Below are 22,944 nucleotides of genomic sequence, written 5' to 3' on the forward strand. Positions count from 1 at the left end.
AGAAATATACAATATAAAGCTAAAACTTTTCCACGAATAGTTTAGATGGCAGCCATTTGCATCGCATTTGACAGTGTTGTTGTTAGTTAAGTTGGCACTATTGTAATTTCATCATGTAACTAAACATGATGCTAAGCATGATATTTTCTGACCAAATTCATACATTTAAAACTAGTATGGAAGTTACGTAAACTTAACTATTCTATATATAAAGACGTTCACAGTACAGACAAAGTAGGTAAATCATCACCATAGATTACAGAGACTGTCTTAGGGCAAATAATCATTACGTCATAAGAGTTGACACTGGCCTTATATCCATGAAACTCGAAGAAAATAAATTTAAACGCATATTATTTTTTAGAAGTAATAACACAATGAAAATTATAATAAAAATAGAAAAATAAATTAATAACCACAGTTTTTTTTATGGGTGAAAATGGTATGATAACCCCGCCTGCGCTAACTGGATACGCTGGTGGAGCACCAGTGAAGGGTGATAGATGAGAACGAAAACAGGCCAGTTAGCCCATCATGATGAATTTATCAGGAATTAACCATGATAGTTTCCAGGGAGAACCGCGAGAAGGTCGACCTGGTTGGGTATATTGCTAGCAATGGGATTCTCAGTCTTCATTACTAATAATCCCTTCCCCCCAAATAACCACAGTATTGCACCACTATCTATATATGCCTTCATCCAATGTATTGATGTCGACAGCTGCTATACAAACCTAGCAAGTTCATAATATAAAATTTTTAAATTTTATGAAAACGTACAATAAAACAAGTACCTATATTTAATTACTTCATTTTGCTCTTCTACAACTTATTATCAATTTTTTTTTGTTATAAAATTGTTTTATATAGGAAAACGTCATTCCAACAACAATGTTCCAACGTTCCAAATGTCGCAGGCCTGATAATCACTACGTTATAAAAGTTGTCAGCGGCCTGGCGGATATCTACGAAGCCTGGAAAATGAAATGCATATTAATGCTAATGTTATAAAAGTTGATCAGTCGTTTTTTTGTTATAAAATGGCGGATATTACGAAGCCTGGAAAATGAAATGCATATTAATGCTAATGTTCTTTTTTTACCTTTTCGAAGTACACACGTCTACACGTCAGCCATTTGGTAAGCCGCATGCTTGTTTGCCCTCTGTGTTATAAAAGTAAAATATTCTCATCATATCACCATTAGACACACTATGGGTAAGGTAACTTAAAAAAATAGTTTTTGCAATAAATACTTATATTTTATAGAGCCATATAGGTGAATTTGTTGGCAAAAATATATTCCAGGGGTTGGTTCTGGGTTCGCTATAATACGAGTAGATGTATAATTTATTTTCTTAGACATCTCTTTGCAATGCTTCGTCCGTATCCTGAGATAGACTCCAGACAATTTCGTTTTACATATAAATACCTAAATATAATAATAAAACCTAACCTACCTATCCTTTTTTGAGAATAATAAAAAAAATATTAAGTATGTCAGACAAAATTTTGTAGTTTCAATTACAACAAATTTTTCAAAATTGTTTAGTACCCATAATAATTTTCGATTACAAATAAAATTTATTGTTTTAAAAATGGGTAAGTTTCAAATGCCTACAGTACAACAATTTTTAAAGAAAAAGGTAAGACAATTGTACTACTCATAAGTATAATTAGTATAAGTAGAATTGGCTTAAATCAAATTTTTCCTTTTAGGTTTAATTATATTTATAAGTACATTAATTTACAAGGAGCAACTGTTTTTTTTTTAATGGATAATAATGGAATGGTAATCCCGCCTGCGCTAACGATATACCCTGGCGGGGCACCAGTGAGGAATGAAATGTGAGAATAAAAAAGCAGGTCAGTTAGCTCATCTGGAATTCAGGACGATGGTTTCCGAAGGGGAACCACGTGAAAGTCGACCTGACAGGGTATATTGCTAGCAATGGGACCGGCAGTCCGCATTTCTAACAATCCCTTCACCCCACAAGGAGCTACTTGCATATTGCTAATTCGTTAATATATATTTTTAGACAATTTATGGACCTAAAAAGGACCCGGTATGGATTTACTTAGAACGGGAAATGCAAGAAAATATTAATAAGAAACCTTACAATGAAAAAGTAGGTGCTTGGTTAAAATTCTTGAAGGATTTAAAATATTACCTTTACTGTGAAGGTAAGCAAAGAGTCGTAGATAAAAAAAATCAAATTGTCGTTCATACAATACTTTTATTGTTTTATTTTTATTAGCTAAAAGAAAGGAAAAGAGATTGAAGACTGAAGTTGGACCTTCATGGTACTGCGAGCTATCTAGTAGCCAAAAAGAGGTACTCAGCAATCTTAAAGCTAATATTCATCAAGACTTATTGGAGGATTTGCCTACAAGGATACGTAAATGTCTGTCAAATCTAGGAGTTACATTAAAAATATCAAAGTCTGTACTAATACAAGCAATGAATGAATCTGTAGAAGATCCTGGTATATTTATATGGAATTTATATTCAGCTATTTATAAAAAACTGCCCAACGAGTTAAGACCAGGTTAGTGTTACGATTATATATATATACTTACAATTTAAAAAATATCTGTTTTATTTTAAAAATTTTAATATCTTCAAGATACTTCAGCAGAAAAAATGCAAAACTTCCTAAATATACTCGAGTTATAACTATAATATTACGATTTTTTTTATCTCCATCAATTCATAATTTCTATCGGACATTCAAAGGTTGACTGGAAGAGATCCTTTTTATAGGACAAGTTCGACATTGTACTCATTCTTAAGAAGTCTGTATCCTATAATTTAAGACTTTACTGTAGAATAAAGTGTTACAATCAAACAAACTGCTATTGAAATATGTATTAGCCAACCTTAGAGACAACAATGTCCAAAACTACGAAAGTCGATAGTTATATATATCCCATCAAAAACACAAATGTGAAAAAGATAACCAGTACAATATTAAGAAAATGCGTGGTTATCGATTTCGCCGGTTAAAGAATTGAAATCGAAATGGGCGCCAATTCTGTAGATAATCCTGAAATTTATAAGAATGTACAACATAATAAAATAAAATAAACACAATTTTTTGTTTCTTTTTTTCTTTAATAACAATGTTTTCTTTTTAAAATTTAAATTTGAACAGTCAAGATACATTAAGGACATAACCAAAATATTCGTAAATTTAAGCTCAAAATTTAACTAAATTTTCACATACAAGTTATATTTGGCTAATCAGTATATCATTTATTATATATTAATTAGGCTATTTCCTTTGCATATACGTATTGTGTAAATAACTATTTTTCATTGTATGGTTAACATACAATTTTCTAAAAATTTGGTTTGGTAAAAACTACCCAAATCATCTGGAAGTGGGTTAGGTTTTTGTTCTATATGTCAGTCAATCAATAATAAAAATGCCGATTTTGTAATGTTAGTGTTGAAGTATAGTTTATTGTGAACTTTATATAGCAACCCTAACTTTGTTTATGGTATTATAAAAATAAAAAAAAAAAAAACTTCTTGTGTGTCAATGACAGAACTGAAAAAGGTTGTTTTTTATTTCTCTTCTCCATCGTTAATAATCCATTTAGTTGACTTGTAATAACATATTTATTTGACGTGTAATAACAATAATAATCATAACAGGTTATGGCCCAGCCTGATTTTCCATTTATATGGTATTGTAATTATTCGTACAAAACTAGAACAATTTCCACAAGTCACAGCCGCCATTTTTTTTTTCCGGTTGAAAGTTTTTTGTTCAGAACTTCTTGAGGTACTTGTCAATAATGTCTGTGCGATTAGATAAAATCACAGTGGACAAGTTGGAGGGTGAAGGTAATTGGATTTCATGGAAATTCGATATCAACTTACAAATAACCCTACATGGAGTTGAGGACCATGTGACCGGTGTAGCGCAACAACCAAAAGATGGAGAAGAACCAAAGTCTTTCAAATTATACCATGAAAAGGAATCAATTGCAAGGTATTTAATAGGTTCAACAGTAGGCAGAGAGCCGAAACAGCACATTTTAACCTGCAAAAGTGCGAAAGAAATGTGGGATACTCTTCATGCTGTGTATGAACAGAAAAATGAAAGAAGACTGGATCTTTTGTACTGCGAGCTATTTACGTATAAAAAGTTACCAGAGGACAGTATAGCTACGCATGTCTCTAAGTTACAAAGACTGTATACTCAATTAAACTTAGAATTGAAAAATGAAGGCAGTACTTTGCCTCAGTCCTTACTTTTAAACAGAATACTGAATACATTGCCTGTTAACTATCTTGAGTTCAAAAATGCATGGGAATCTGTCCCTGCATCGGATAGAAATGTAACCACATTAATGGAACGTCTTCGCTTACATGAGCAAAGATTGAATGAAAGCAAACCTGAAAGTGAAGTCGCTCTAGTTGCAAAGACTGAAAAGCGTATATATAATAAAGGTCCAGTTTGTAATTATTGTAAAAGAAAAGGACATATCAAAAAACATTGTTTTAAATTTAAAAATAAACAAAAATCTGATTCTACAAATGGACATGCTTTTGTTGCACATAGTACCGTGATAACTAAAGAGGACTGGATAATAGATTCTGGTGCGTCACACCATATTACTTCACATAGAGAGTATTTTGCTTCATATGAACAATTTGATAACCCAATTCCAGTTTATCTCGGAGATGGTAGTCAAATGATGGCTGTAGGATTTGGCATCATAGACATAAAAATGTTGGTTAATGGAAAATGGGAGAAAGGTCATTTAAAAGATGCTTGGTTTGTTCCTACCTGTAAACAGAATTTATTCTCTTCAGGGTCAGCTTTAAAAAATAATTTAATTGAAATAGGTGATAAAAATAAAAGAATATTTAAAAATGGCAATAACATAAAAGCAGTTGCAATAAGAAATAAGGGAAATATGTACAGATTGGAGATGAGGGTGATATTACCTGAAAATTATTGTATGCTTAGTAGTCATACGGCAGACTTAAATATCTGGCATGAAAATTTAACTCAGAATTCCTATGTCACCAGAATATTAGACATGTTGAAAAATTCTTAAAACTGAATAATATTCCATTCCAGCCAGCAGAAAAAATTGTTTGCGATGGGTGCATGTTTGGTAAAATGTCTCGCTTGCCTTTTCATACAAGAAATATCAGAGCACAGGTACCAGGACAAATTATTCATGCTGATGTCTGTGGCCCCATTGCTGAAGTATCTGTTGGAGGTAGTAGATATTGTATTGCATTCAAAGACGATTACTCCAAATACAGAAAAGTATATTTTATAAAAGAAAAGACAGCAGTTTCAGAAGTAACAAAGAACTTTATTTTGGAAGCTAAGACAATAGGTCATACAATAAAAGAATTAATAACTGATGGAGGTAAAGAATTTATAAACAAGGAAATGCAAGCCATATTGTCATCATTTGGAATTAATCATCGCATGACCATTCCATATAGCCCACAGCAGAATGGAGCTGCGGAGCGTGAAAACAGAATATTAATGGAAGCAGCTCGGAGTATGCTACATGCAAATAATTTTGATAAGCAGCTATGGGCAGAAGCTGTTAACACTGCTGCATATGTTCTGAATAGGACTGGTCCAACAGGTGTTGATGACTCATCTACACCATACAGTTTATGGTTTGGCAAAAAAGCTGATATAAGTCATCTGAAGATATTTGGCACAAAATGTTTTATTCATGTACCTGACCAAAAGCGCAGAAAGCTAGATAAAAAGGCAATAAAGGGAAACTTAGTTGGATATTGTGGAGACAAAGATGGGTATAGAATATGGACAGAGGACAGAAAGATAGTTTTATCTAGAGATGTTAAATTCCTACCAGAACAAGTATGTGTTGATATTTTTAAACAGGATTTAACAGAGCAGCAGTCTAAACATCAGAAGGAATCTTCGAAAAATCATGATTTTGTGATATCCTTAATTCCTGATGCTGATGAAGTCAACAGCAGCAAAGTTCAGAAAGTGACAAGAGGACATGCATCATCGTCTATGGCCCCAAGGGCTGTCACCGCTGATCCAGCTCAAGCATGTGACCAGGTTCCAAGTTCAGGTAAAGATTTTATACATAATTCATGTGATAGTGATCCTGTGTTCTTAGACTGTGATAATTTATCAGAAAGTGAAAGTGAGTCAGTGATAAATGTGGATCCATTGTGTAGTGGTAACAGTAATGGAAATGTCGAAAGTGAAAATTCTCAACGATATCCATTGCGTAATAGAAAGATAAAGGAGTTTCCAGACTATCATGTGTATATGTGCATGGAATCTGATGATGAATGTTTACATTTTGATGATTTTGATAATTTACCAGCTTGTTGGAAAGATGCTATTAATGCTGAACTTTCATCATTGGATATTAATAATACTTGGTCTATTGTAGATTTACCAAAGGGTGTAACCCCTATAGATAGCAAATGGGTATTTAAAATAAAGAAAGACAGTGACAACAATATTGTCAAATATAAGGCTAGGTTAGTTGCATTATATGGGTATAATCAAAGATTTGGTATTGATTATCATGATACATATTCACCAGTTGTTCGTTCTAGTGCACTTAGAATTCTTTTTTCTTTGGCAATTCAGTTTGATTGGTTTATAGACCATTGGGATGTTGTTACTGCTTTTCTTCATGGAACATTAAATGAAGATGTTTTTATGTATATGCCAAAGGGCTTGTTAATTGATAAAGGTAAAAATGATAATGTGCCTAAGGTATGCAAACTAAACAAAGCTATGTATGGACTGAAGCAGGCAGCCTCAAGTTGGAATAAAGAGTTGCATAATGCTTTGATTAATATTGGTTTTAAGCAGTCTGTTCATGAACCATGTATTTATATTCTCAAACAAGATAACCTTTATTTAATTTTAGCAATTTATGTGGATGACATTTTTGCATTTGGTAATAATCAAAAGAAAAAGCATGATATATTTTCTCTACTAGATAGTAAATTTAAATTAAAGAATTTAGGTCCCATAGAACATGCCCTAAGTTTGAGAATAAGAAGAGTAGGTTCAGAATTAATTGTTGATCAGAAAAGGTATATAGAAAATATATTAAGTGTGTAGTTATATAAGATTGCAAACCTGTAAATTCACCAATTCTACCAGGTTTGAGGATGAGTAAAAGTGACACCGTTGATACAAAAATTCCATATCAAAATTTAATTGTAAGCTTGATGTATATTGCTCTAAATACCAGACCAGACATATTACATGCAGTTTGTGTATTATCTCAATATAATAATTGTTATACAAAAGAACATTTTGTACAGGTAAAAAGGATTGTAAGGTATCTGAAAGGTACAATTAATTATTGTTTAGTATATAAGAAGTCAAAGAACTTCAGTTTATATGGATATGTTGATGCCGATTGGGCAAATTCAGAAGACAGGAGATCATATTCCGGATTAGTGTTTAAACTTGGTGATAATCTTATTGCCTTTGAAAGTAAAAAGCAAACTTGTGTTTCATTATCATCAACTGAAGCGGAATATGTTGCCCTGGCTCAGGGTGCCAAGGAGGCTATTTTCTTAAAGAATATTATTAAAGAACTATATGTAGAGATGATAGATAAACCTATTATTTTGTATAATGACAACCAGTCATGTCATAAGATAGCTGCTAACAAGGTAAATAGTAATAGGACTAAGCACATAGACATTAAATTTCATTTTATTAGAGAAGCAGTTGAGAGTAACAAAATAGAGATTAAGTATTTGTCTACTCAGTGTATGGTGGCTGATATGTTCACCAAGCCTCTGAGTTCTGTAAAAATAAGTAATTTTATGAAAGATATTTCCCTGTATCAGAAATTATAAGTTTATTTTTTGTATTGTGCTGTTTGTGCTTATGGTATTTTTTTTATGTTTGAAACAAAGTTTGGTTTGAGGGGTAGTGTTGAAGTATAGTTTATTGTGAACTTTATATAGCAACCCTAACTTTGTTTATGGTATTATAAAAAAAAAAAAAACTTGTGTGTCAATGACAGAACTGAAAAAGGTTGTTTTTTATTTCTCTTCTCCATCGTTAATAATCCATTTAGTTGACTTGTAATAACATATTTATTTGACGTGTAATAACAATAATAATCATAACAGTTAGTATTTCAATAATAACTTAAGCTTTATTTATGAAACTTCCGAGTTCTAGTTAATCTAAAGGTTTTTAATAAATAGGCCAATTTTCATGTATTTATGTTAAATAAATTTTGAATTATTAAGAGGAAAAATGAGGCTCCAAATAGTTCGTGTAATATAAACCACGGCTGCTGTATCATCAGTTTTTAGCTTGAATTGACTTGACACGCTGCCACATGTCTATATTACTACCCTAATTTACGCGGGCATAGGTGTTTGATATCATAAACGGAGTACCCATAACATTTTAAATAGATGTAGTGATTAGTTGCTCTGTGGCTAGTTTATAAAAGCATTTCCATCAAATGATTAAGAAATGTGCTTAAAAGTCAAAGATGATTTATAAAATATTTATACCTATGTTAGTACAAACGTATAAGTATTTTACACCATAAATAGCTCGATAGTAAGTAAATACTTAATCCTAGCATGTTTTAAATTTTTTTTTCTCAGTGATATAAATTATTTATCTAGTTTATTTGTTTCAGAATATGATATGAATGCTATGATTTTGATGTCAAGCTTAGTATTTATTGATTTAGAAGAGTGTATTCAACAACTTGAAAAATTGACACAAGTTAAAACAACCCCACCACCACTTGTTGAAATAAGTATGAAAATCTTTTGTTGAAATGTAGTTATTAATGGGTTTTTCATATATTTTTCCATTTGGCTATGTTACCATTACATCTGTTACTTGTTTGAGTGTGACGCCCTCTAATGTCTTGTGTTTCTAAGCTGCTTTCGTTGCATACCGACCTTTATTGTGGCTTACGGTAATGACAGTTTCGTATGCTGTCTAAAACAAAACATGCGACAATAATTTCTAAACTATATGAGTTAGTAAAATCAGTGATTTAACTGGGTTCAATCTTGGGACCTCTGAACCACTGTGAAGCGTAGTCTGATTCCGCCATAATCATTTACTTATTCGCGCATGGAGTCAACACGCATTAGAATAATTCTTATTATCGGTTTTTATTCCAAGTTGTATTTTTTTATAATTCTGTATGGTAATCTAACTGACGGGCAAAAATCTTTGTGGGTGGGAGCAATGACATAACAGAAAATAATATGGGTAAATCAAAATTAATTTTACACAGAATATATCTATATAGATACAACTGCAATTAGGTATTACATATTTGCAGTTGTAATTGCAATTGCATGCAATTTTTGATGAATACCATACAATGTATCTATTAGGGGTGGGTAATGTATAGCAATATCTATATATTTTAGTTACAATGTCTATATGCTAATCCAGTAACAAATATTATATATTAAAAATCTGTTATCTAAAAAATAATATTGGGTTACAGACTTTAACATATTCGAAAATACATATCTGACCGATATAGGCAATATTGAAATATTGAAATGACCTTTTTTTCGCTATCAATGTCCAAAGGAATCCAATATATAGGTATCGGTTAGATATCCATGTTACCCATGCCTAGTGATATACTGTAACGAGAATAAATTGATTTTTTCAGAACAAAAGAAATATAGTCAACCAAATGTTCGCTATGGAGAATACTTACAACATATTTATGTACCATTATACTGCAAGCATCCTTCAGGGGAGAAAATGAAACGCAAGTCATTGCCTCTTAGTTATAAATTTAGACTCAGAAGCGAAGCGGTAATTAGTAATTAGTAGTAGTTAGTAAAATTGTTACTTGTCATCATCTTCCTGTATTTATCATCTTATATTTAAAAAAAGAAAAGACGGTTTTATGTGAGAAAATGGAGCACTGTACAATTGCGAAGGGGATACTGTTTAGCAACTGCAGTGGTTCGGGTGTAGTACTCGTACTCTGGAATTGGACAGATCACTAAATAACCTCTAACACATGAAATCGTTACTACACTCGAGAGCGATGAATCCGGGTTACTTAAAAACCTATAAATCTCGGAAAATAAGAATGCTAGCTTAATTAAATAAATTGTGTTTAAAAAACAATTAAATACTTCTTAAATTAAGGTATTAAAACTTCTTAGTTACTGCATGGTTATATCATAAAAAAATAAAATTGAAAAAGAGATACTTTCTAAGATGAAACTACGAAATTACTGCATTTGATTTTGCTTTTGTTTCTAATCTGTCATTTAAATGGGTATATAAACCATATTGATAGTATTCAATATTTATATTCAAGCTGTAATCATGTCGCTTACACGTAAAAAATACACCAGAATCCTCACAATGCTAGCAACCGACCGGAGTCAGCACGATACAGCCAGGACTGTCAGTATGTCTCTGTCAACAGTATAAAGAGTTCTCCGACGTTACGAGAAAACTGACTCTAACCTACGTAGTCCACGAACAGGCAGAACTAGGTGTACCACAGCACGAGAAGATCGATACTTGGTGAACACTATACTTCGTAGTCGCTTTCATACAGGAACTGAACTTACAAATCAGTTTCGAGGAAGGAGGAAGTATCCCAAGCGCATGGATAGTAAGACAACGACTTGCTGAAGCTAACTTGAAACCACTTAGACCTGCAGATGGCCCTAAACTGGAGCGTATGGTGATCGTATTTGATATGCCCAGAACCATTTAAATTTGACTATTGACGATTAATCGAAAGTTATGTTCTCCGACGAATCAAATGGAAGACCAGGGAAAAGATTCAAGCAAGAATGCATAGAAGAAAAAGTAGCCTACGGTAGTGAGTCTATACTTGTGTGGGCCGGAATTTCATCTGAGAGTCTTACAGAACTGGTGTTCATAGAAAACGACTCTTTAACTAGCGTAAGATATGTGGAAGAAATCCTTAATGAACACGTTAGGCCATTTATGGTCAATTTGGGTGAGGATGCTATTTTTATGCATGATTCATATAGGTTTCATTGTGAATTAAACTACCTACAAGAGATAACAATTATTCGTATGGAGTGGCCAGCACGTAGCCCGGATATCAACCCGATCGAGCATGCATGGGACGAGCTAGGGAGATGCGTAAGACAACGGAACCTTCCCCCACTTACGCTCCGTGAGCTCAAAATTGCTTTCACAGAGGAATGGGAGAATATTTGCCAAAATCGTATAAGAAACTTGGTGTACAGCATCCAAAACCGCGTAAACGCACTAATTTGAAGCACGAGGAGGCAATACAGAGTATTAAAATTCAAGAAAATAATATTGTTGTACAAAATATGTCATATTTCCTATTTTTTGTTTTAAGAAGAGATCAGTAGTTTTTTCTTTACGTAATTTTTAATAAATAAAATGTAATGACTTATAAATTTCATCACTTTCATTTAAGGGTATTATATTGTCTATTAAACACCGTTTATTTTATTAAGCTGGCATACTTAGTTCCCAAGATATATAGGTTTCTTTAGATGACCCACATTCATTGCTCTCGAGTGTAGGTACTTAGTCGAATTAGTATCAGACCCGCGTATCGATGTTATTTTTTGAGTTTTATAACCAAACAGCAAAGAAGGAAATTTTCTTTTAGTTTATTCATGTAGTGTTAATTAGATACTCTTAATACCCAATAATAACGATAAAGTAAGAGGGCGGATATAAGATAACACGTCACATACAAAAAATCTAAAAAAAAAAGAATATACAAAGGATTTTCTTCAGTTTGATTTTTTTTAAATATGGGTATATATTTTATGTAACATTTAAAGAAATTGAAGCATAAGTATATAATGCACGTAAGTTGATCCATTCTCATTTTTTTTCTAGAGTTACGAGAAATTATGCAGAGATCGAACTTTCGTAAGTAACTCAGTACAGTCTATTCTGTATATACCTACAATACCTAAAATTTAGTTTGAAGCATTTAAATAATTACTATATTTCCAGTTAGAAAAGCGCAAAGAAAGAAACAAGAAAGAAAAGCAAGCTGAAAGAGTTTGTAATTATAAGTTTTGGGAACCACCCAGTACGCTGCGTAAGTATTCATAACGATATCTCAAAGATTTTTGTCAAAATCGTCATACTTTCATACATATTATACGAGTATATAGATACTCTTGAAATAACCATTAAACAAGTTAGTGTTCTGGAATGGGTTTCGATTTTGGAAGCCCTGGATTAGATTTAAACTTTCCACAAATCAGCAGGAAAAAAATAAGTTAGACTAAGAAAGACTGTGGCACCCGGTTGGGTCCTAGCGGACACAACTGTATTCATTCCATCCCGTATTTGTCTTCAATATACAAGTACATTATAAATAGCCTGTCCTGTAATATTTAAATTATATTTACAATGTGCACAGTATACCTAAACCTAGGCAATTTAACAAAATTAATTTTGTTAAATTTGTTCTAAATTTTTAATTGTAATTAATTCCTAAACTGAAACAATAATAAAACCTAACACCCTGGTTACGCGAGGCAACGTGATTGTCACTGCACTATGAAGCAATTAATAATAAATGTTAATTATAAGAATAAGAGAAGAAATAGCGTTTATGATTTTTGGGTAGGTACCTGTCGAATATGTTTACGCGTTTCCCCTGTAATTGCACGTACAAAAGTAACAATTAATATGTTTGATTCTTATAGGCAATACAGATCCCAAAATGGCTGCTTACGTGAATAAATTAAGAATGCTCAAAAAGAAAGCGAAATCTAAATACAAATCACCCTATGAGAATGCACAGTATCAAGTAGGAGGTGTTGTTTTTACCGGCGGAATACCACAATATCTTATATCTAGTAATGTTTCCATGTTGTTATTGATGACATATTGTTTTAATTTCTTCTTATTATAAATCTTCACGTGGATTATAGTCAAGGGTCAACATAACACGGCCTTTTTCACAAGAAAGAGTATGTTGTGAGATAACTTTAAATATGCTATAATAAATAAATCTGTACTCAGAAGAATATTATTTTATAATTTTATAAAATACGTTGTATGTGCCTCGGCATAGAATGGGCCACGCCTTCCTTTCCCCTAGGGTGTCGTAAGAGGCGACTAAGGAAAGGCAAGGGATGGACAATAGTATCCCTCTTAAAATATCCTCAAAGGCTTAACTGCGGTTGCCAACTCGCCTGCCAAGCGTGGCAACTACTGGTAAAACTCCCCTTATGGAGAAGGCTAATATCCAGCAGTGGACAGTTAATGGCTGAATAATAATCATAATATTATAAGTAGATAATATGCTAATTTGTTACTGCTAATCTGTTGCTGGTTATGAGTACATAGATAGTTGGATACATGTGTGTTACCGTTCTATATCTGCGACAAAGTGATGCAACCGTTCTTTCGGTGTAAGGCATATGCAATAATAAAAATATCAGAGAGAGACTTTATATAAAAGTTTTGCTTGCCATTCTAAGTTGTATAAAAAAAAAAAGTCGTTTGCTTGCACACCTCTCTCCCATTCATGTTACTATCGTGAAGCAGTTGTGTTTGCATGGCTGTGTTTCAGTTGGAAAGGTATAAGGATTGGCAGTGAATTTACAGGATATAGAGGAATGACACCTAAGTCCTCAAGAATTGCAAGGCATGGGCGAAACAGTATACTCTGATATGTCCATGGTACTGCTCATGTTCTGTAGGCGACGGTTACTACTTTCTATCAGGTGGGCTTTCAGCTTGGATGCCATTCCAAAATTCATAAAAAATTACTAAATAAATATATACTTACAGACGTTGCGTTACTGCCTACTGGCTATATACCTATCAATAATGGTACTGTACGTATAGGCGGAGAATACATCACAATTCTACATGGATTTTGGAAATTTCCGAAGGAAGTAAAAGAAAAGTGTGATGAAACTTGTAATTGTTTAACGAAATGGTATTTTTTTTTCTAATAATTACTGAATATTCTTTGTACCTAATTATATGTGTTTCAGTACATCGTGTAAAAAACTTACCAATATTGGACTAAACTAGATCTACATTGCCAGTGTCGTTAATAATAATAATATCTGAAATGGCTCGGAGTCTGTGTTTGTAATTACATTTAGATGTTGTCAGATATTGTTATCCAATCCTTAACAAAAAAATATCCTCAGAAAACTTTATACTCATCTGGTATACGTATGCGTAGTTATAGACTTGAGGAAAATGTCGGTACGTCAAATATTACGTTCGGCATAACGCGCCAAACAGGCATTTACTGTATATGTATATATCTGGTACTATTTTAGTAGTTGTCTATATGTATTTCTTTTGTAGGGAAGACATTGTAATGGAATATTTAAAAGTGTCCAAATGTAGATGCGGTCACTTGTACGACCTTTACAATGAAGGGAAAGCCAAAGAAAAATATTTTCACTCCTCTACAAGACACGGCCGTTTTTGGATAGATAATGCTAAAGTTTATCAAATGGATCCATTGGACGAATTTATAAAAGACACTGTCAAGGAAGCACTCATGTCCGTCGATCCTACGGTACCTAATCTTATAAATCTTAATAAAAATAAAATAACAATAATAATATATAGTGTAAGTAATTTAATCTTATTACAGCCTGAATCTTCCACCCCAACAATATCGGCTACTGGGCTCAAAGAGAAAGATCTTTTAGCGGTAAGCTTAATCATCTAACAAATATTACAATATTTATTTATTAAAGACAAGAAATATACAACATGAGCATAATAATATATATAAATTATTCCTCTGTACTACTCCTCTGTTGCACTTTATATATTAATATGATATTGGTTTATTATTATTAGAACATTATATAGTTATGTATATTATTAATTATTTTAATTATAGGCACTTCTAGCCGATTTATCAAATACTCCTCTGCTAATACCTCATCTACCACAAGCTAATCTTTTAAACAACCTTCAAGAATGGGTAAGAAAACGAGTAAAAGGCAAAATAAGCCCAAAGGAACATAGTAAGTGTTTGCAATTTTAACGCTGATAGTTATTTTGGAAATATATTTTATGTACAGAATTGACCTCTCTACAGATTTATTATAAGTATAGATTTCCTGACATTATAAACGTCGTTGTATCAAAAGTTAATAGTTTGTATGTATCAGAAAAAAGGAAAATAGGGTTTTTATAATTATTAGTAACGAGTATTACCCGCCTTATTGTACATAAACCTCATAAACTGTACATAAACCTCCCCCATAGACTGCCATGAAGAACAATCCTGAGCCTCCTGAGTCCAACACTGCGTTTGAACATTCTTCGGGCTACGTCGATTACTTTGGTTCTTTTGCAGCTATCCTCGTTTCGGATTTTATCACGCAAAGAAATTCTAAGCATAGTCCTCTCCATAGCCCGCTGAGTAATTTTAAGCTTTTGCGTACAGGCAATCGTATAGGACAATGTTTCAGTCTTTAAATTTTGAGGTATTTTGGATGAAAAGATGTGACGTAGTTTTCCAAACACAGTCTAACCGAGTTGGATTTGTTAGTTGACCTCTCAGTCGAAGTTGGACTTACCTATTTGGACAAATTGTCCCAGGTATACATACTCGTCGACAACCTCGAGCTTAGTGTTTACAATTGTAACCGGTATAGGTGTGACATGGACGTTAGACATGGTTTTAATCTTATCCATGTTCATCTTAAACATACCAGTTGAGAAGCACCATTGAGGTCTTAGAGCATACTCTTCATATCCTCCAGGGCTTCTGCCATGATTACTATGTCATCGGCAAATCCAAGGTGAGTGATGTATTCGCCTTTTATATTTATACCATATCTTTTCTAGTCCAAGAGATTGAAAACATCTTTCAATGTAGTTGTGAAGAGTTTTGGGGATATGACGTTACACTGTCTTATATCTTTCACTTATGCACTGGGACGGATTTTGTTCCCTGATTCTGTACTCGGATATAGATATCTTAGCCTTACTGTACATACACTTCAACACTTTGATATACTCGTACCGATAGTTATTCTAGCACCGCTGGAGGGACAGTAGTACCGCCCTTGTTTCGACCGAATCAAAGTCCACAAACGCCAGATATAGTGGCAGATTATACTCTTCGATCTTCTGTATGACTTGCTATAGCGTATGTATGTGATTTATAATGCTAAAGTCCTTTCGGAAACCAGCTTGTTCAGGTGGTTGATAATCGTCGAGTTTGCGTGTAAAACGATTAATCAGGATTCTCGAAAACAGTACGTAGACCCGATTCACGTATAAGAACGCGCAAGCGGGGCTCCATTCCATTTTTACTGTTAGAAAAAATAGATTTCCTAAATTTTAATATTTTATTTTACTCCTAATTGAGATATTTTGTTTTCATTGCAGAACGGTTAATTCTACAATCACAACGTCGCTGGCTAGATCTGAAACATATGGATTTTAGAGCTCGCGCATATAGGATTCCATTTACACTAAAACAACTAGAACATATGAATTGGTCACATCGACAATTAGTACAAACTCTGGTGAGAAATATACTAACAAATGAACAATGAAAAAACAAAAGTTATTATATTAATTTACCACCATATTTAATGCCTAAACAATCTATTGCCTATAAATGTTTCTTTAAAAATAACTATAGAGGTTTTGTAAATTTTTTATGTATAATTAAAACATAATATATAATATAATCATTTCATCTCCAGTTTATTTTCAATATCTATAAATATAAGAGTGATTCATATAAAGCTATCTATTTTTCAGTTCGATATATTATTGAATAATTTTATAACAAGAAATAGAATTAAACAAGTTGAGCAAACTCGCTTGTGGTGGTCTACAACTAAATATGACGCATACCCGAGTAAACCTTTTCTGTAAGTTATTTTGAAAATCTAAAATGACTATTCGTGTAAGTATATAAATACCTAAATAAATAGTAACACATAAATACCATACTGTAAATTACACTGTGCCGTGTAGTCCGTTTAGTAAGTAACTTTATCTTTTTTCATCGCCGAGGGTAGATGGGCATCGTTAAAAACGTGTCCGAAGGCGCCAGATTTCCTTTTCATAGATCTATTGAAACTACAATAAATATATAAACGAAAGTTTATAAGTTTATCTTTCTTCAATCAATATTACTACCGTTTTCAGGGATATATATTTTACATACATGTCTGGAAGAATGAAAGACACTTTCCTGATTAATCCTCATAGCTCTGAACTTACACCAAAGCACGGTGCTAAAACCTGCTCTCTGCATTAAATAAGGTGGCCACTCATATTTTTAAGGTTTGGTAATATATATTGTTATAGTAAGTAGTTTGATAAATTATATGTATTTGATATTTTTGTGCATTATAGGTTTTTGTATTTTATGCATGAAAAATTATTAATTCACTCATGCGCCACCTACCCATTTCTATCTTAACCAAACTCCTTTAACCAAATGTTGTCTGTAAGAAATTGTCCTAGCAATAAGACCGCCTTTTGTACCTTTATGTGTATATTTCAATCTGTATTAATATTACTGTATTTCACTTGAATTGTTCAATTGTCATTGTATATTTTTGTTTATGGTGCTGTAAAGAGTTAAATAAATAAATAAAATATTTGTTAATTTTAATTTAATAGATTTGGCGTGACAACTGCACAATGTGCGCAATGCTTGATCTAATTAAGGCAACACGATTTGATAAGTCCAAATTGCAGACAAGAGTGGCATTGCATGAAAAAAGAAAAATAGCGTCTAGTCTGGTTTCCGCCTGAACCTTGGGTGTAAATATAAGGGTGAGTCGCGTAAGAGGAGGTGACTTTTCACGCATCTGGAGATTTGCTTCCAGATGCTAGTAGTTTCGCTATTTATACATAAGTGGACTAACGACTTCGAGGACAAAGCATCTGTGAAGTGATGACAGTGGTGTAGACGACATCAGTGCCTGAAGTAGAAGTGCCAGGTGCAGTTTGTGTCAGCTCCCTCTTTATTTTGCCCATTTCCTTTTGCATGCAGGTGAGGAGTTCACTACGCAAGGACTCGGGGAGTCCGAAATAGTTGACGTTTCCGGAGCAGGAGTGACAGCAGTGTCTCTGCTAGCTTCTCGCCCAACGACACACAAGCACCTTGTCGATGTCTCGGAAGTGAAAATCATTGAAAGATGTCCATAGTATTGCGAATTTTTTCAGAAGCGCGTAATATAAATTTTTGTTCTGTGTGCAATACTTTTGGTTTCAAAGGTAGCCAAGATAATAGCCCCAGACAGCATGATTACATGACAATGTGCTAGAAAGGGCAATTCAAAGACTTGCTCTGACAGGTAGAGGTTTTCCTGGTGGCTATTGTGTCTACAATAGGTCGAATTCTATCTAGGGCTGTCTCTAATAAAAGAGGACGGGTTAGGGCGGACGATATCGGGAATAGGGGTCCATGAGGGACGAGAGAGAGCTCTGATCTTTTACAGCAAATGTCAGAATTGATAGTTGACGTGGCTACCTACTTGGTGGATGGAGTACAGAGGTCTTTGTTGAATGACTTTTCATGACTTTTTATGCTTGATCGGGTTGACATTCGGGCTGCGTGCTGGCCAATCCATACGAGTAATGTTTATCTCTTGTAAGTAGTTTCATTCTCAATGAAACCTGTATGAGGTCGGGCATTGTCATACATAAAAATAGCATCCTCGCCCAAATTGACCATAAATGGCGCAACGTGTTTATTAAGGATTTCTTCCACATATCTTACGCTAGTTAAAGAGCCATTTTCTATGAACACCAGTTCTGTGCGACTCTCAGATGAAATTCCGGCCCACACAAGTACAGACCCACCACCGTAGACTACTTTTTCTTCTATACATTCTTGCTTGAATCTTTCCCCCTGGTCTTCCATACACTCTGTGTCTTCCATCGTGCTTGTTAAATTTGTGCTTTAAGTTTTGATTCGACGGAGAACATAACTTTCGATTAATCTTCAATAGTCAAATTTAAATGGTTCTGGGCATATCAAATACGATCATCATACGCTCCAGTTTAGGGCCATTTGCAGGTCTAAGTAGTTTCAAGTTAGCTTCAGAAAGTCGTCGTTTTACTGTCCATGCGCTAGGGCTACTTCCTCCGAGACGTCAAAACTGATTTGTAAGTCCAGTTCCTGTGAGAAAGCGATAACGAAACGCATGGTGTTCACCGAGTATAGATCTTCCCGTGCTATGGTAGATCTGTTGGTGACAGTTGGCAAGGTTCGTGGGGCTCAACTTCACGGTCCGACAGTGACGAGGAAGCTGATGCCGTCGGTGTAAATTTGTGTGTGCGTTGCAATAAAATATATGAACTGACTCGCGAAGGTGATTATTTAAAAAAGGAATCGTATATATATATATATATATATATATATACATATCATTACGGCGGTCTCATCGGAGATAGGTATGCATATTGTGAGGCTGTGTTCGGTATCAGCAGTTACACAATAGCATGCTTCCACGTATGGAGTGGTACAGGACCGGGTATGAATAAGCCTTTTGAGGTATATGTACGAGCGCGTTCATCTCGCGGAAAAGTATATGCATATAAATCCACCGTACATATAGTTATGTACATAACACCGCTTCGACCTTGGGACGTGAGATGTTGACGTTCCAGAGTTTGTAACTAGCAGAATTAGCCTAACAGCCTAAGAAAACAGATGTTTTAAAGAACCATCCACACCAGAAGCAACAAGTCGCTTCAGGTTAACAGATGTCAGAAGAGGGAAACGTTGAATTGGTATATTTGTTGTTATAAACATGGCAATGGCTAAGTGCCTGACAGCTGCAAAGAATAATGGGGTAATAATAGTAGGAGCATCGTAAATGCCCCGCGTGCCTTGCTGGTAGCACCAGACGTATCCGTGCCCATCTACATCGATGCTATTCTAGGTACCGTTCTTTCGAAACAACAATGACCGCCGCACATTCTCTTCTTGAGACAAAATGACCGAGGCTTCCTCCGCTCATTTTGGAACACCTTCCGGACTGGATGCGCCATTTTAAGGCACTGAATCGGAAAAAACATAAGGCATAAGTATCACGCCGAGATTGGAGTATGAGTACCACACCGTCCAGCCGTATCTTTCCGGCGTAGAGAAAACGAACAACATCAGCTAGTTCAGTTATCAGTTACCGGCATAGCAGGGCCACTACTCGCCACCGTGGCCACCTAAAGAATGTCGGCAGACTTGCACGTGGATGAGATTGTCAATGCCCTGACAGAACTGGGAATCATTCCACAGTTGCCCGGGATGCATATTTTATGCCCATATGAGGGAGCCCTTTGGTTCCACATCAAGAACCCAGAGTAACCTAATGGCTTCGGCAAACCCGGTTACAGATTGGAGTAAATCGCCTTCTAATATGCTTTAAGTCGCATATATTCATGATTTTATGTTACATTATGCCATTTTACATACATTCACTTCATCTACTCATCACATTCATACATTAGCCTACAACTTACGAATATCACTCTTCACGCCACATACATTTCTGTATATTTTTGTTGGATAAATTATCATTATATTTGTCTTTCAAATTTCTCAGCTTTTAGCGCTTGTATTGCATACTACACTTACGTGTACGGGACCAAGTAAATGCAGTGTGTATATTTTGTATGAAAGGTCATGACGGGTGGCTACTTCATCCTCATCTATATCTAAAAATTTTCTGACTATTCTACAAGTATTTAATATGGCAGCCTTTTGTAGGGATAAATTATTATTATTATGATTATTATTAATAAACCGAAAAGACAAAAGGGGAAAAGAAGCCCAAGGCAATAAATGCCCTTTACGTCGAGGCCTTGCGGACTCGAGCTCAAGCGCCCAGACGAGAAACCCGTCTGCAAGCGGTCGCCATCCCTATCACGCTCACCTCCATCGTCACCACCACCACCACGCCTGCCGACACGTCCCGAAATACCATGTATATCGCAAAGACGAACTGACGGACGAACGAAAAGTATATCGCGTGTTGGCTGTCCTAGTGAAGAGAAATATCGTCCACCAGCCGCTCCTCCAAGTGTAAATATTTTCTGATGAGTGGAAAATGGAATGTTCATGGTCTTCGCGGCTTTCCTCATTGAATATTTCTATTAATCAATGAGCTTCACAGCCTTTTCTAGATGGTTCTTAAACCGGCTAGCTTTATTTGTCGAACTTTAAGCATCTATAAATAAAAAATACATTGTTTCATCAATATTATGTAAGCAATGAGGGCGACTATGAAATTAAAAGAAGAAGAAAAAAGAGAAGAAACCTGATAAGAAAGTTAAAAATATAATAACAATTTGGATTTTAATTCGCTATCTAAAATGTTACGTTAATTACATATCACAAGTACAAAAATGAAGATATAGTAATTTAAGTCTTACCTTCAGATTTATATACTCGAAAAATTTTATCATAATGACGCAAAACCTTTACATATTTGTTTCTCTCCAGCGCGTGGCACGAACTGAATAAGCCACCATCTGCGCACGGGTATGAGGCAAAACTAGTACATAGGTATGTTTTTTTTTTAATGGGCGATAATGGAATGGTAATCCCACCCGCGCTACCGGTACACCGGCGGAGTACCATTAAAGGATGATAGGTGAGGATGAAGCGGGTCAGTAAGCCCATCGTGACGAATTCAACAAGAACCGTTCAAAATGATTTCCAGGGGGAACCACGTGGAGGCCGACCCAATAAGGCACATTGCTAGCAATGGGGGCTGTCAAACTCCATTGTTATCAATCCCTTTCCACCCTACATAGGTATGTTGGCATTACATGCTCGTGTTCGGTTTTTGTTATGAAAATTATTATGAAAATATTTACAGAACCTGGAGAAAAAATATTGAAATGCATATTACTTATTTGAAGTAACAACACAATAAAAAATTCAAAAAATAGAGAAAAATAAATTAATGTTATAGTGGTGTACAAGTATCTGTATATACCTTTATCCAATATATCGATATCCACAGTTGCCATAAAAAAAAAACAAACTAAAAAAAAAAAACAAACTAATTCTTTTAAATTAATTTTATTTTTAATTATATAAGGATTAGTTTTATTTATATATTGTGTATTAGATTGTATATATAATTGTATATTTTGTAGTAATATTGTTATGAACTAGCTTGTTTTTTTTTTTTACTTTTTTAAATTTTACGAATAACATGGACAATAAAACATGTACCTGTATTAAGTTACTTTATTTTACTAACATTTTTAATCAATTTTTTTAATAGGCATTTGCATTGTACCGAGTCAACAAGTATATATACTAGATTATGCACATAAGACAAAAAGCTCTATTTGTATTTACGACATTATTTTAATTACATGTAACTAAAATTATTTTTTTAAAAGGTGACATTGTAACAGGATGCAACATACTACAAATATAATTAATGAATTGTTCATATAATAATAATTTTAAGTGCTATTTATATTCGTAATATATCATTCCTTGTAATTCAATTTCAGTTTGTATCGATAAATAGTAGGAATCATGGTTTGCAAACAATACAATAAAATAGATTGGGAGGGGGGGGGAAGATTGTTAGCAATGCGTACTAAGAATCCATTTACTAGCAATATAACCCGTCAGTCTGTTCAGCCTCCACGTGCCCCCCCCCCCCCTTATGTGAAAACCATCATGTTGAAAAAGATGTATTCAACACATCCTAATGATGCCTCACCAGTATATACCATTTAGCGCGGCTTTTTACACATTAATCATTATCAAATAATAAAAAAAAAGCCGGTCAAAGAATAGGAAGAAACCGTTTATAAGGATTCCAAATTTTGTACAAAATCATCAAGTTTAGATTTTTTTTTTTTTAAATATAATTACAAAATTACGGTTATCGGATTTTTCCCTACATGGCATTGCTTATTGCTAAATTTCATGATTCTATGTTA

General features: G+C 34.0%; 1 protein-coding gene across 2 annotated transcripts; it reads left to right on the forward strand.

Moving 5' to 3' along the window:
• The first annotated feature begins 1,051 nt into the window (after window positions 1–1,051).
• On the forward strand, window positions 1,052–17,792 carry LOC113514157 (uncharacterized). 2 transcript variants are annotated; one of them, XM_052897353.1, is made up of 16 exons: window positions 1,052–1,139; window positions 2,038–2,182; window positions 2,257–2,547; window positions 8,666–8,788; window positions 9,674–9,822; window positions 11,887–11,919; window positions 12,007–12,094; window positions 12,711–12,863; window positions 13,804–13,954; window positions 14,338–14,554; window positions 14,633–14,692; window positions 14,888–15,014; window positions 16,390–16,529; window positions 16,771–16,883; window positions 17,164–17,280; window positions 17,644–17,792. In XM_052897353.1, the coding sequence occupies exons 2-15, from the start codon at window positions 2,089–2,091 to the stop codon at window positions 17,273–17,275; spliced, it is 1,851 nt and encodes a 616-aa protein (XP_052753313.1). In that variant the 5' UTR covers window positions 1,052–1,139; window positions 2,038–2,088; the 3' UTR covers window positions 17,276–17,280; window positions 17,644–17,792. The 2 variants fall into 2 exon arrangements, with proteins under 2 accessions (XP_052753313.1, XP_052753312.1); XM_052897352.1 differs by lacking the exon at window positions 1,052–1,139 and adding an exon at window positions 1,514–1,644.
• Window positions 17,793–22,944: the final 5,152 nt, after the last annotated feature.

Source organism: Galleria mellonella, unplaced genomic scaffold (assembly GCF_026898425.1).
Source record: "Galleria mellonella isolate WM207_F2 unplaced genomic scaffold, CSIRO_AGI_GalMel_v1 utg36, whole genome shotgun sequence".
Lineage (NCBI taxonomy): Eukaryota > Metazoa > Arthropoda > Insecta > Lepidoptera > Pyralidae > Galleria > Galleria mellonella.